Consider the following 16,367-nt stretch of genomic DNA (forward strand, 5'->3'; position numbering starts at 1 on the left):
AGGAATGTCCATTTTTAATTTTAGCAAATCTCATTTTTCTATTTAATTGTTCTACTTTTCCCCCCCACAGTGTATAATACTATTTTTATTTTACAATCCAAGGCAGTAAAAGAAAAATATAGATTTAATGTATTAAAATCTGACACAAAGAAGATGCAGACACTCCAATTTCATCACACTGCACTGGATTCCTGGAATATATCCATCCCATTAAACTGGATGAATAGAGGATGAAAACTCCCTGAAGACAGGAGGTTTGAGAGGATCCCCTGGGTTGATTTGAGGTGAGGGGTGTCAGGAATGATCCAAGGCCAGGCTGGATGGGGCTCTGGGCTGCCTGGTCTCGTGGCAGATATCCCTGCACAGCAAAAGCAGTTTTTCACTCCTTTTACCACAACCACCTTAGGAAGGAGAATGTTCAACACATCTGGGATTTTATGGACTGCAAAACTTTCAGAGCCGAGGACAATCTCAATTTGAGGACACACATAGCAGCTGCTGCCAGGCCTCCTCCAGGTTTCTGGGTAATGCATTTGTGTGAAAAATAATAATTAATTTCAAATTGGGAACATTGCTTTTTCAGCTGATGTGTCTTTAATTTCACCTCGGGCAACAGAGACAAAACAAATGGGTTGCAGTGCCCTTGGCAATGAAGTGTTGCAGTCTCCTGACCTCTTATTTCACTATTAGAAAACTTATTTTGACATCATTCTGTGGCAGAGGTGAGAAAGAAATCCTGGCATCAAATTAAGGTTAAGAATGAAAGAGGGATATGGAGAAAGCAGACAAACAATGCACATTAGACGTTATGAATGTGCTGCACATTTGGTTGGAGCATGGAAAGGAGCAGCACCAGAAGCATTTGGGGACAGGTAAATCTGCCAGCTGACCCCTCTGTAATTGTCCTATGGATCTTGATTTCAGTAATTTACTGGTAGTATAACACATCTAATAAATTCAGTGTTATAAAATCAAGAGTATTTGTCTTGAAACAGCTTTTAATCCTGATTTTTAACAAATTTGTGCTTCACTCAACTAAAACACCACTGAACTTTGTCAACCCCACCTGACAATTAATTTATTTTTTTTATAGACCCCAATTAAAAGCAGAGTAAAAAATTAAAGCGAGAAATTAATAAAAGAGACTCAGAAAATTTGGATACTCAGACAAGAAATAACTTAAATGCTGCAATGACCTGTGCAGGCTGGAAATGCCATCTGGTGGTTGCAGGTTCAGAGCAGTTAAGGAGAGAAAAATTCTGTTTGCTGGGACAGTGAGAGTTGGATCTCCACCATATTTTACTGAAGTTTGGTAAATAAACAGCAAAGAGGGATCTGTGTTAAACAGAGAAATCAGGTAGAATAGTGATTATAATCTTGAAAAAGTAACATTGATTTGCCAATGTAAAACACTGAAATAATTATTGCTCAGATTACTGGAGCAGCTGGCACTAGGGCAAACACTAAAGAAGTGGATCAGTGGGACAATACTTAAGAAAGCTCAATAAATTATCTTAAAAACCCACATTCTGGAAATTGGGATTTGTTAGTTTAGAAAAAACACAGCAGGTTGAGATGGCAACAGTCCCCAAAAAAGGTCTGGTGCTGATACAAAGAGGAACCTCAGTGCTGGACTGAACCTGCATGGGCAGGACCCACCAAAGCAGGGTCACTTGCAACCAAAAGCATGAAAATTAGACAGAGGATATAAAAAACTCTCAGTATTTCAGTATTTGCTGCACAGAATCAGTCCAAGGAGCTTTCTTAGAGATGAATGCACACAGTGAGGGATGCTCTTGGGGTGGTGGATGTGTCCTTGCTCTGCTCCAGCCTGGAGGAGACAGGAGAGAAGCAACAAACACTTTTTGAAAGTCCCATTCAGCCTCCACTTTCCTGCTCCTGTGCAGACATGGAGTGAGAATTCCAGCAGAATTCATGTGATTTCATTCCTCAACTCAAGCTTTCTGCACTGCCCTTCATTTATTTTTCTGCTCTACAATGCCCCATTGATTCTTCCTGGACAATGACAATCAGATGTCACAGACAAAGGGAAATGAATGAAATCTGACACATTTATTTAAGCCTGCAGCGGACTAAATTATAAATAAATCCTGCTTTTTCTGCAGCACAAAGGTTGCAGACTGACTGTCCCTGTGGACTCTGCTCTCTTCTCACTACTTAACAGACTTTCCAACACTTTCCTTTGTCCTGATAGCAATCTCTCAGCAGGACTTTTGGCAGACACATGTATTATGTGTCAAAAGTGAAGTGGAAATAACTGATGGGAAGCACAAAAATCTGATGGGAATAGTTATAATAAGGAAATGAATAAACATCAAAACAGTAAAACATAACCAGAAAGAATACAGCCAGAAAGCTGCTGAGCTGCTACTTGTCTGAGATGAGCAGTAAGGCCATTTCCAGAGTTAAGATTGTACTGTATCAATACAGAGAGCATTAATACATGCTGAATTTAGGCTTACATGCTAATTTAATTAGTTCCCATTCTTATTTTAATGCTGTTAGAAAACAAAGCTCTCATGAGATGAGCTTTACATGCACTATAAAATGAATATAGTAGATTAATTTCTAGAACACTTTTATTTAGAAAGCAACTGACCACAATTAGCCACATTTAAGAAGAGTTACTATTGTACATCTGCTCCTACAATCCCTCACTTTAATTAACTTAAAAACCCCAAATCATTTGGCAAGAGCAAAAGTAAATCAGCATTTTGCACCCAGTCTGTGTGACTGAAGGTACAGCTTTATAAATATATTGGTACAAGATTTGGCTACAATGCTTTGGGAAATGCTGATGATTCCCTGAAAAGTGATGATTTCTGCCCTAAAAAATTGCTTCCACCTTTCCAGACTCTTCCTCTAGCAAGGCTGGGACAGAAGAAGAAAAGAGACATTAAGGCTTGAGTGGAGATGGAGAGTCAGACCAGGACAGCACATAACACATGTCTGGAGGATTATCTGGGACAACCAGCATGAGAAGGAGTTCACAAACATGTGGCTGATCAGGCTGGAGCTTCCACCTGGCAAAGGAATCCACAGAACCTCAAAAAGACTGATGGATGGATTTAAACTCAACAGGAGCAATGGAACAGACAAAGCCACACCAACATTTCAAGCCATTCTGGTGCTGGGCTTTGAGAAAAGTCTTGTTCAGGAATCCAGAATTAGCTGGAATTCTGCCTCATTCAGAAAATGATGGTTTGGTTATCTTTATGCACACAACCCAAATTTCTGTGTTGCTGGTTTGGCTCCTTAATTCAGAGACAGGTTTTTGTTCAACCAAGCTGAACTCAAATAAACAGCTAGACCTGTCTAGTCTCCATTTCTGAAAAGTCTCTTCATCTTATTTTACTCTACTCAGAAAAGAAGTATCAAGTATATTTCATGCAATCTCTTCATTAATCTGGCCAGCTGGAACTAAAAGTTAGTTCTAAAACAGGTCATGTGTTTTGAACATGATTTTAAACTTGCAGGCCTCCCTTCTAATCACTGCTTCCCTTTGATGTATTCTTTGATTTTGCTGTTCACTGGACGCTTGGTCAATCTCCAGGATAATGAAATTCCTACAAACTAATTCAGAAATCACATTCAGAGCTATTAATTCTTATAATAATTCACAGAGACTGGAAATAACTTTATTTTCTACACTTGCAAGTCAAACAGGCCTGCTAAAAAGCAATTACAAACTCAACATGCAGGTTCTTGAATTTACTGATACGTGTTGATGCTGGACATGTGTAAGCTTCCCACTTTTTTCCAATTAAAACAAAAAAATGACATTTTTTAGCACTGGTCACAACTCTGCACTTTCTTAGCACTGTTTTATGCTCATTTACCAACAGATGACAGAACAAGGCAACCTTACATTGGAGATTGACTCTCACAAATCAGCTACACAAAAAAAAAACCAAAAAAAAGACTTCTATAAAATAGTTTGTGCTCAGTTAAATCTCTCTAAATTCAATAATCATCGATGACAATATATTAAATAATATTGTAATAGTGGTGAATTTTCAGCTCCACTGAAGTCACAGGCAAAATTTACAGAACTTCATCCTCACCCTCTGTCCCTCTTCCAAAAGCAGGGATAGAGGTATCAGTCCTCAAACATACTGCACCAGTTTCTTTCTAAAATAACACTAAAGTGAGTCAGATCTCAGCAAACCACAGGAGATGAACTCAGTTTCTGAGTTAATCTCAGTGCCGCCTGGTTTTGCCTTTTAATATAAATCCATATTTGAGTTGAGTAGGAGCCAGGAGCCCGCTCTGCCCTGGTGCTGCAGCCCCAGTGGAGGTCAGAAAGTGAAAGCACCATTTCAGACTCACAGGAAATGGTCATTTACCTCCAGTGCTCACACTAAGGACAACTTCAAGCTGTGCTCAGCTTTCAGGTTTGTACTTCTCTCACTTTCCTTTAACTGCAGTCCTTAAAAGCTCCCCAAGAGAAACAGCATCAGATAAAAGCCTAATCCAAGGCATATCAGTAACAAACACAGGCACAAAGAGATGGAGCTCTCCAGGAACTCTCAGTGGGGACATTAAGTCTGCTCCCTTGAAATTTAACAGAAACTTTAACTTCTCCAGGAGCTCAGCAAGGCTGTCATTAAATGGCTTTGATAACCTTTAAGATTTTGCAATTCATAGTGAAATTCCTCCGTGCCTGTTAACCGATTTTATATCACGTAAGAAGGTTTTCTCATTTATTCTGGTTGCAAGCCATATGGGCATCACCATTTCTCAGCACATTGTGTAGGCAGAAAATGTTACACTATTTGACAGAGTGGTATAAGTATTTTCTTCACAGAAAGGAATTCTTCATAATAATCTTCATGAGGATTATTTAGTGGCTCTCCCCATGGCAGGAGGCTGAGGTAAGGCATGGACAAACTACAAGATACAGTGCAAAGAAACTTCTCAGTACCAGGCAACAGATAAACACATACCAGATATGATGCTGACGTGAATGACTACTTCTGCTGCAGATTGGGAGTGGATCAATACTATACAGCCCAATTAATAAAACATAAAATGACTTTTTAAAGTTGCTATTGAAGCTTACTATCAATAATATTACAATATACACTAATTTCATATCAAACAGATATGGAAAAACAAAGTTATATCTGCATTGCACTTGATTCCCCAAGTTCTTACGTCTGCTCCACATAAAAATTAATGATTAATAATATTGGCCAAGTGTTTAAAATTAGATCAATGGATCCATGAATGTCAGGAGATGTAATCCTTAGAGGGTAAAACTGAATTTGTTTCCTTTCTGGGGGAAAACCACCCACATATCCTTGAATAAGAATCTTTGTTAAAGGCTAACAGGAAACTCCAAGTTGATTCAAGGTAAATACCAGCCCCTGTTATCCATGAAGATAAGAAACACAAATGCACTGGTAATGTTACAATGTTGTAATACATTACTGAATTATACAACAGTGTTATTTCCCCAAATTCCTCCAACTTATATGACTTAACAGGGACACAGACAACGTTCATGTACGAGATAATAAAGTGCTTTCATAAAAGATCACAACTTCCTGTGTTTCCAACAAAAGTATTTACTATAATGTTATTAAAGATGTTAACCCGTGAGCTGCTGCACCAGAAACAAAACAGTCAGTAAAAAAGCTGGAATATGGTATTGAAGTCTTCCTGTACAATTGTGCAGAAAAAAAAAGCACCTGCAACAAAACCCAGCAGTAGTACCTTATGTCTCTTTTTTGTTAGCATAGTTCTGAAATGTGCACTGAGAGCTGCAGGATAAACCTCCCCAGCTCTATTTCACATTAGCCATGTGCATTGAAATACCCACTCTTGTTAGACAAAGGATAAGGCTTATACCAAAAACCACTGTGCCACTTGGCTGCATATCTTTGGTATATTTATAGTGCAACTGTTCTGCTTCTTCTCTGAAGGGGAAAGTTTTCCAAAGCACTGCATCCCCTGCCACTGAGAACCTACCTCAAACTCCTACACTCACTAGGACCTCTGACACCGACTTACTGCTTTAAACAAATGAAGAATGTGCAGTGAAAATAATTTCTTCCTGTTTTTCTAAATGTACTGCTGAAATAAAATTGCATCATGCTGGAAAGTAATAGCACGTTTCAGTTCTCTTGCAAGATTTTAGGAGCATACAAATGCAAGCACAAATTTCACAGCAACTTTTAACAATTGGATAGATATCCAAGGTGCTACTTGAAAACATCTGTAATTTAATGATTCTTATTCTAGATTTAATCAACCTTCATCTCTACAAAAAAAGAAAAAAAAAAAAAAAAAGACACCTGTTTTTCATTTTGCTTAGATACTTAGAATTATTCATAATGCATAGAAAGGCTAGAACTACTTAATTAAAATATACTGCAAGCGTGTTTTTCTAAACTGGTATTGCTAAAGCCTTGCTGTACTGTAAGATTGACTGGAGTTGGCCTTGACACACAGTACCATGTATGGACACAAGCCTGGCTATATAGCTGTGCTTCAGCCTGTCTCAGTGGGCACAGCAGCACACAGCTATGGTACAGATCACCCAGTGGCAGTGCAATGAAATGGAGAGCCATTGAAACACCATCTGATGGGATTTCAGCTCCTGAACAAGAGCATTCTCTCTGAACAGCTCTGTCCCACCAGGCTGGCGTACTGCTGAACGCTGGCCTCGTCACTCGGCCCCTTCCTCCTCTTCTTGTACACGCTGTAAGGCATCACGGTTCTCTTGTGGAGCACTCTCACCCTGCCCAGCTCCTTCAGGCGACCTTCATCCTCTGCAGAGGCAATCACAGAACACAAAACCCAGTTATTTATAGTGTCCACATTGCCTTAATTTATGCCTCTAACTTCAATATGCATAATGAAAACAGCATGAAGTAAGAAAAGTCATCTGCAGATGAAAGCTGAGCTGCAGAGCGTTCTTGAATCATGGCTGGGAATAAAACCCAGCCTGCAAAGGAACTGTGTCTGCAAAGTGTGGAAAGGTAAATCGTGCATCACACGTTTCTAATGGTGATGGATGGCATTTCTGAAAACACCTCTACTGCTGTATTTAAAAATTCACATCCATTTAGTGCTCCTGGAGCCAGAAGTCAAACTCTGGGAAAGACTCAAGCAGAACTGACCAGGAGAGACTTGTCATTACAGAACCACTTGCAAAACCCACCACATCAGCTGGGACAAATGTATTAAAAGCAGCAAGAAGCCTCCAGGCTGCTTCCTTAGGTCAGCACCAGGCAGTAAACCAAATTCCCAGGTGAAATTCCCTGGCTCTCCATCCCCAGTCTGGTTTTCCCTCAGTTATACTGAGTTTCATTCTAGGGGTTACATGTCTGTCCTTAAGTCTGATCCCTGAGCTCTGCAGATCAACAGGGGGAGCAGTGCAAGCACTCCCTGCGTGGGTACAACACAATTCCTCTTCAAAGATACACACACCACAGTTAAACCTTATTTCCTTCACATACAGACCCCTTGTGACTTAATTTATCCAGAATCATACACATAAGAGTGTTGTTGAACAAGTTAAAACTTCCTTATTTTTATGAATCCCATTGATGCTCCTACTGCTGAACAATAATGTTATATGGCTGCTGTGTGTCAGAAAAATTTGCACTTCAGTGCTAGAAAACTCTTGAAAGAAACTCAGGGAACGTGCCACACATCTGAGGCCACTGTAGGATAAATTATTAAAATTATTACAAAATAGTGGGAAAAGAAATCTTGGACATTTCTGAACTTTAGGTTCAAAAAGTCACCAAGAAGAGTCAACCCAGAATCTGAAACATGAGTTTGAGAACAGAACCATATAAATTCCAGTAATAATAACAGGGATGCTTACTGGAATGTCAGTATTTTGGGACATGAACTATGCAAAGACTTCCTTTTGAACATTCTTTCTGCTTTTAATTAATGCTTCTCTGTGTTTTGAGGGAGGCCACGAAATGCTTTTCAGTGCAAGATATTCTGAAGAACCTGCCTCTGTTCATCCACAGAAATGGCCTATAAACTTTTTTCTGCTGATTGCCTGAATTTAGTATGTGAAACTTAATGAAGGCTGCTTTACCAAGTTTGGAATGACTTCATTACTTTTATCTGTGTTTGGATTCCTGACATGAAAGCACAATGTGTTTCTTAAGACTTAACTGGGAAAACATGGTTTGAAGGAAGAAAATCTGAGTAGTACTTGCTAAGATTGTGCTCCCCACTAATTATTTTTGGCAATTGCTTTAGATAAACACCAAGTCAAAAACACTTTATGGCTTTCTCTCCCTCTTTGAAATCCATCAGGTTTTTGATGTGTGGTCAACACCTCCCTGATATCCCAATAGCTTGGTTTTACTACCAGCCCTTCTGCCTCTTCTGTTACATCCTCCTCCTTCCTGAGACCTCACCAAAGAAAAAAAATCTAAAAGTTTAGCTTCTGGAGGTGACTCAAGTGTAAAATTATTTTAACTTCTTAAATTGGAAAGTTTATATTTACTGCACCTCTAGATCGCCTCCCAGTCTGTGCCCTGAGATGGATTTAGGCCAAGCTGAGCCCTCACAGAGCCAAAATCACTTTAGAGCTGTTCCCCACTCACTGATACTCATTGATTTCAAATACTCCCAAAGCCTGATCCTGTGGCTGAGTTCATCTTCTGGCTTGCAGTGCTGCTGGCCCCAGATCTGATTTTTTTGAGAGACTAAAGCTACTGTACCTTTGGCTTCACTGCAGCCTTCCTGTTCTTGCTGCTCAGCATTTGTGCCCTTCCTCCACTTTTACTCATTGCCTCCTTGCAATGAAAAATAACATTCCAAATTGCTGCAATGATTCTTCCACTGACTCCCCTCAAAATCAAAGCTTTAATAACAAAAACAACCTTCTGTAGAAGTACTTACATGTATGTAATTTAAACTCCATCTGTAAAAGAAACCTTTTACTGAGATGTTAAGTATAAAGTAAAATAATCTCAGGTACACAGTTAAGTTCTTAGAAATAGCAAATAGGAACCTGTGTCACCATCACAACAAATCTGAATGTCAAAACTCAGCCACCTTTCAGCTGCTGCTGGTCTGGAGACAACATCATGGGTTTTCAGGAAACTACTCCCTTTAAACACAGTTTAAATATAAGCAGAATAAATTGAAACTAATTTAATGGAAAATAAAAACAGTTTTGGCTCTGGCACACTTTAACAAAGAAGTTATTCTCCCAAGAAGAAAAATTAAGTATCTGCTCCTGTTGAGTGGCACATGGTAGAATTTGCTTTCTGTTCAAGATGATGCAACTGAATTCTAAGAGGCTTTCCCTGTGTGGCTGATGCTGGGATACAGCAGCAATCACAATTCAAAATGAAATCAAATGCTTTATTAAAAAAAGGTCCCTTGCTGAAAATAAGAAAAGAACATCTTTTAATTTCCAAGCTTTAGTGAAGAAATTTTATTCAGTGACTTCCATTTCTGGAAAGACCCTGACTGATCAGATAGTGGAACAGTACATTAGGGCAATTTTGGTCATTACTGTAATTACTGAATACAGTACTGTTACCACTAAAAAGTTTTTTAAAAGTGCTTATGTTTTCCTCCTCACACTTTCTCATTTTTCACCCCCAGAGCTGTTGATTTATTGTACTCTACAGAAGAGACACTGTCATTTGACATAAAGAATATACAAGGTTTCATCCCTTAATTCAGTTACATCTATCAAAATAGTCTGGATGGTAGATAGATACACAAAATACAGAGCAATCAATTATGTAAATTGAAAGTTCCTGTAATTTTAGGAAACTGGGCAACTGCAGCTGCCAACTGAAAATAGAAATATTATCCTGTCTCAGAGCTAAAAATACAGGTGAATTCTTGTTGAATAAATTACCTGTCACTTCTTTCTTTTCTCCCCTATACTCCTAAAGCATCAAATTATTTATGCTGCAGTTGTCTACTGAAATCTGAACGTAGGAGAGATTTCACTTCTAATTCAACCTTGCCACTGTGACCCCATAAAGAGTGCACAGAGGTGTTAAAATGTTCTGTTCCCAGCCCCATACCATGGTTAAATGCACATATGGAGGATTTTCTTTCTGGAAACACAGAGTGGATCAGACACGTCGCTAAGTGCCAGCAGAAAACAAAGCAAGGAGTGGGAGTGATCCAAAGCCTCTCCATGCACTGGGGTGTCTTGGCAGGCATGGGCTGAGCTCCTGACCTTCACCAAAAGTGCTCAAAGGCAGCCTCAGCCTGCACTCACCCAAAAAAAGGCTCCCACACTCCAGGGATGAGCAGGAACATGAAGAGCAGGAAGCCAAACAAACTCCTGGACAATCCAGTCCTCATTTCTTTGCACAACCCAAATCAACTTCTCCCTAAAACAACAAGCTCCCTCCCAAGCCAAAACCTCATTTTCAAATGCTGATAAGCATTCCTGCTGAAATACCAGCATGAAATGAGGAGTGATTTCACCTTTTTTATTCACAGCAACAGAAAGCTGGACAGCAGTGTGCTTTTTAAAGAAATCCAGAACTTCATGGTCAGGATCTTTCTCTTACAGCTCAGGGGTGAATTAGCATTTTTCTAATTTATTTGGGGAAGCCAACATCCAAACATTTTTATTCTTCACGTGCATTAACCTTTATTATTATTCCCTAATAAAAGCTGAAGTGAAAAGCAGCTCCATCTGGGGAGAAAGCAGGGTAAGCACGTGCAAAGCTGGACAAGTGAGCCTTGGAGTGGAGAGAGCTCTGCAAGAGCCTGAGAGCCAACACCACACTGGAAAAAGGGCAATGGCTCAAGGTTTCTGTAGAAAACTATCACTCAATCAGCTTTTTGCTGGTGCCTGAGTTGAGCCAAGCTGTTTTTGATCAACAGGGATGTGGGAGGGCAGCCTGAGCTGCAGAATCCTGTGCTGCTCCTCTTTAGAGACAGGGCACCTCTCTTCCATTGTCCCCTTGGATAGACTCCTCACAAAAATGACATTTTTTCATTTTCCAGGGTATAATCCAGAGATGGAAGCAATCTAACTTTCCTTTAAAGTGCTTTTTTCCACTTACAGGAAAACAAGTGAAGAAATAATTAAAAATAAAGTGACAAACTTATTGACTTTCCTATTTTCTAAATAGGAGAAAGGACAACTGCCAATTTCCAAAACAACCCACATTAGTCACAGGAAAATATTTCTTATATTTTCTCTACAGGATGGACTCAGAAGTAGTAAGAAGCCACAAGAAGAAATGTGCTACTACTGCTAAATTCTGAAATTATTCTGCTTCTGATCATAAGTTTAATTTTCTTTAAATGCTCCTTCAACTCCCTGGAATAATGAAAGTATTTGGCCATCATCGCTTTGTAATTCTGTATCCATATGACATAAGAGAACCTGGATCTTTTTCCCCCATCATAGCAAGGTAAAACACTGAAAAAAAGAAAAGAAAGGGCAAAGAACCAACCCTAATTCAAAAATTAAAATATTTAAAGCTGTGTCACTAACTGAAACCTGTGATTCACTTTAAAAGCAGACACTGAAGGAAACTCACACTAGAAATTAAATTTCCATTTTGCTTAAAAACGGAATCTCCAAAGAATTATTTTACCTCAAAGCATTAAATCCACAGAACAAAAAGTATGAAGATAAACACTTCACAACTGCTGCATTTCCAGCCCATGGATGTGCTGGGCTTTTGATTTTGTTTTATCTTGCTTGTGGTTTTAAATCTTTAATTTTCAATGTTTTAAAGATGAACACAATGTTCCCATTTTTACAATCAAAGAAAAAAGTTTAAAAATTCCATTTACAGGGAGATTTAAAGTTTCATGATACTCAAGCTTTCAAACTAGGTGTAAAAATGATGAAAAGAAGCACCACCCCTTGCTGGTTACTCTATGGTGATGTTAATTTTTATGAGAAACACTGCAGCTTTGTTGAATATTTTTAAAGAAAAGCTACATCTGGTTTACATGACCTTGTCACAGTTAATGATCAATGATTTTAAAACAAAGAAACTGCAAAAGGAAGAAACACATTAACTTTTCAAATTTTATGACTGAAACGTAGGAGATATTAATTACTGGAAATCGAAAATTATTCCATCCCAGTCAGAAGCCAAATCTTTCTGACCTTTGAATTTAAGCTCATTTGTTACCCAATTTGAAGCATAATTTCTTTTGTTCCCCAACGATGTCATCCTCAAAAAAGAAAAGGGCCAATCAGCAATACCCATTAATAGTCATATTTATATAAAATAGTGTGCTGAAATGTGCTTTTTCTCAAACTAGACTCATACATTAAGGAATATTAAAGACCCCTATGCCTTGAGGTACAAAAATACTAACTCAAACCAAAATAAGAGCACAGTTAAAATGAAGCATAAACAACAACACACAAAAATTCAATGAAAAGAATTCTTAATTAAAACCAGAAAGCACAAGTCACAAAGGAAGTACAGTAAAATGCTCAGGATATTCCCAATCAGCCAATTCTATGCAGTTACTCTAAAAAAAAATAGGAACTTTTGAAACCACTGTTCATAAAGAACACGTTTGTAAGTGGAAAAATGCACCTTTATCAAAACATTACCAATGACCCTTAAAACAGGGGGATTGCAGTTTTACAGGTATAGGCATCCTTAAAATGGGCAAAGACAGGATGTTGCATGGAAGGGAAATCCTGAAGGCATCTTCCAAGCCAAGCTTTTGGGCTTTGTGCCTGAACTCCTCCACTGGTTTACGATGTGGAGCTCCACGCCGAGGCGCGGCAGCCGATCGCGCGGCGGAACGCGCTCGCCCCGCTGTGCCACGGAAACAATAACTCATTGTGCTGGGACTTCCCTTATTCCTGGAGAAAACATGAGCAGGGGCCAGGGGAAAATGTTTCCTGTCAATGCAGCAGCTCAGGGGCTCAGCTGTAATTCACAGCTTCTGCCATACCTGGAAACAACCCCTGCCCGTGCTGCCCAGCACTGAAATCCAACTGGACACGCTCGGAGGAGATGCACATAAAACAGAATGCATGAAATTCCCAGTTGTGTAATACCAAACTCTCGTGTAATACCATTGTTCTAGCCCACCTCAATATATTATCCTGAAAAAAGGTGACTGGAAAATGTCTACTGAAGGGCAAGATTTAACTCATAGAATCACAGAATCATTCAGGTTGGAAAAGCCCTCTAAGACCATCAAGTCCATCCATTAACCCAGCACTGCCAAACCCTCCCATGTCCCCAAGTGTCACATCCACACAGCTTTTAAACCCTCCAGGGACTGAGTACAGCTGGGCAGCTGCTCCAGGGCTGGACAACCCTTTCCATGAAGAAACTTCTTCTAATATCCAGCCTAGACCTCCCCTGGTACAACTTGGTGCTGTTTGCTCTTGTCCTACCAAGGACTGATACTAATTCCTCCAAGGATTTGGTTTTTAGGAATGCAGTGCATAAAAACCTAGTATTACCTGGGAAAATGTTAGTTAAATGGGACTGAACACTTCACATCTGAAAACTGAATCCAGTGCCTCCAAAGTCAAGACACTATGACAACAACAAAAAAAGGAATATAATCTTGTCAATGGCAAGTTGACAAAGATAACTTATTTACTTTTCGATGTTCTTCCAGAGAACAAAATAAGTTGAATGTTTAACATTGTTCTTGATGACTTCAAATACAAGAAATGAGAATGTGAGCTGCCAATGAAGAATATTAACTGCTCACCCAGGGCAATTCAGGTTTGTATTTTTTTTTTTCTATTTTAGCTTTATCTAACCAACTTCCAGCCTTCAGTTTAAGTGCACTGTGCAGACAAGGGCCCCAAGCAGGACCACAGCAGGAACAGCTCTGCTTTGAAGGGAGGGGCACTCTGAGATGCTCTCACACTCCTGTGGTTCTCTCATTCCCGTGCATGCTCTCCCTAGCCCAGGTTTCCTGACTGCAGCTCCAGGCCCTCAGCAATCTGCACAAGGCAGTTTTGCAGATCAGAACTAGGAAAGTCAAAGCTTTACAGGCTCATTCATTCATGGCCTGACCCATTTTTCATGGACCCCACAGGCATTTCTAACACCCAGCTCTGATTCTGGGGAGTTTTATTTGCTCTCAGTCAGCACTGGAGAACCTGACCAAGCTTTCTGCTGCATCAGATGTGTGTCCTCCACATTCCTCAGAACCTTTGTTAGCTGAGCTTTTCCGTTCCTTGAAGTATCCAAGTTATTTACAAGAACATTGGAATGTTCTGCATTTTGAGTTTTCCATTTCTCTTCAGAGACAGAAGGGGAAATCACAGTTAAAATCCAACAAGCACTTGGAAACAGCACATGAAAGCAACTCTAAGTCGCTGGCTAGAAGGGAATGAAAACTGTACAGATCTCTTTGGAGAGACTTTAGCAAGGAACCTCCCATCTCAAGAACATAAATCAAAAGTGACTCTGTTACTGGTGGTAGAGACACATCAAACACATTATTAAAACCCTGAATTAATGGTTGAGAAGAGTAATGCATCTTAAATGGCTTAAAGCTGCAGCAGGGTTGGATGTAGATGGGACATTGGGCAGGAATTGTTCCCTGGGAGGGTGGGCAGGCCCTGGCACAGGTGCCCAGAGCAGCTGGGGCTGCCCCTGGATCCCTGGAAGTGCCCAAGGCCAGGCTGGACGGGGCTTGGAGCACTCTGGGACAGGGGAAGGTGTCCCTGCCCTGGCAGGGGGTGGCACTGGATGGGCTTTAAGGTGCCTCCCAACCCAGACCATTCCATGATACCATTCTTCTATGAAAAACCAGTATAAAAGACACAAGTTAGAGATTATGCTTTAAGAAGTTACAGCTCCAAAACAACTCAAAGAAAACAGGGAAAAAATCTGAAGGAGAAAAAGAGTTAAATACTATTTATTAAAATAGCTGAACTGAAGTGAACGTGGCAGAAAGCAGCAACAGGATCTTTCAAAAAGAAGGGCAAAGTCCTCATTAAGACTGATATGTGAGAAGGAAAAAAAACAGAGACAAGAGTTAAGCTGAGAATTACAAATGCAAACATCTCCATGAAATAGGAAAAATTGAAGCAATTGGCAGTAACTTATCAGCTAAATAAATCAGATTACAGCAATCAATTTGCTGGCTAAATTAATTAAAACACGGAATCAATTACATTCCACGTGAGGAGCTGGGATGATGTCACCAGAGCAGGGAGTGAATGAGGATCATTCCAGAAGGTCTGACCCTGGCACAGGTTTCCCTGCTGGATGTTGGAGTGTGGCTCAGCACATGCCTGTGGTGTCCCTTCCATGGCTGCTCTGTGTCTGGGCCTAATTACAGCTGTTAACTTTTATCACATTTGGAAACCAGTCCCACACGCTCATTGTCCTCAGCACGAAATAAATCTGCATGATTGCTCTACTACTCCCACATTATTGAACTTTTAATTCCTCCTAACACCTTCTGAGTATGGAAAATGATTCCTACAGGATTTGGCAGTCCTTGCCCTTCCCCACATTACCCTGAATCTTCACAAAAAAAACCAAAAAACTAAACCAAACCAAACAAACCCCAGCAGAATTATTCTGCTGGTAAATCAGATATCACGATATTCAAAAGGTGAAAGAGTATCTTAAGCATAAACCCATCTAAGAGTCATCTCTTCAATGCAAAGAGAAGTATGCCAAAATATCTTTATTTTTCAAGGAAAGTCCTCCAAAAAAAAAAGTAATCTCTAAATACATCCATTTGTTTCACAGTCTCCATGATGGCCATCTTGGATTAACACATAGTTGAGAATTTTGCTGTCCCAGCCAAAGGTTTCATGAACCACACCACAAGTCAGACAATTGTGCTGCTCAAGGGGCACTGGTTTAATCTACTACATATATGTTAAAAGCAGATCTATTTAGAATATCAATAAATCTAAACTGTTAAATCACAAATATTTATTAAAGTTTGCATTTTCTAACCCACACACCAATTTATGCCATGGCAGTTTGCTTAGGACCCACAAATTAAGAGAATAACATTTCCTTTGTATTACAGAAGCACCACATATGAGGCTATAACCCCATGGCAATCATTTCAATTTTATCCAAACATAGAAAAAAGTGAGGGAAAAATGTGCCTGGCTACACCATATTGGCATTATCTTCACTGTTTAAACATCTTGTACACTCAAGGATCACATTGGATTTAGAAAGATGCATTCTGATGGCTCTAAGTGTTCATTAACTTAATTAAAAACAGACAGAAACTCGTAAGATTTGTCTGTTCTAGAGAAGCTGCTAGAAAGAACTGGGATGTGTTTTTTTCTTGGTTACAGAATTCAAATTTATTACCTATAGTTGTGCTAATAGTGGAAAGTTACTTCTTTAGAAGACTTTAGTTCGTGATCTATCAGAGTTTATTTAAACTGT

General features: G+C 39.5%; 1 protein-coding gene across 6 annotated transcripts in view; it reads right to left on the minus strand.

The window, feature by feature from the left end:
- Positions 1 to 3,645: 3,645 nt before the first annotated feature.
- The window catches only part of ATE1 (arginyltransferase 1), a 68,642-nt gene continuing 55,920 nt past the window's right edge, over positions 3,646 to 16,367 (minus strand). For all 6 annotated transcript variants that reach the window (XM_058841125.1, XM_058841123.1, XM_058841122.1 and 3 more), the window contains one exon: positions 3,646 to 6,797. In XM_058841125.1, the coding sequence (XP_058697108.1) occupies positions 6,619 to 6,797 (179 nt within the window). In that variant the 3' untranslated portion in view covers positions 3,646 to 6,618. The remainder of the gene's footprint in view (positions 6,798 to 16,367) is intronic.

Source organism: Poecile atricapillus, chromosome 6 (assembly GCF_030490865.1).
Source record: "Poecile atricapillus isolate bPoeAtr1 chromosome 6, bPoeAtr1.hap1, whole genome shotgun sequence".
Lineage (NCBI taxonomy): Eukaryota > Metazoa > Chordata > Aves > Passeriformes > Paridae > Poecile > Poecile atricapillus.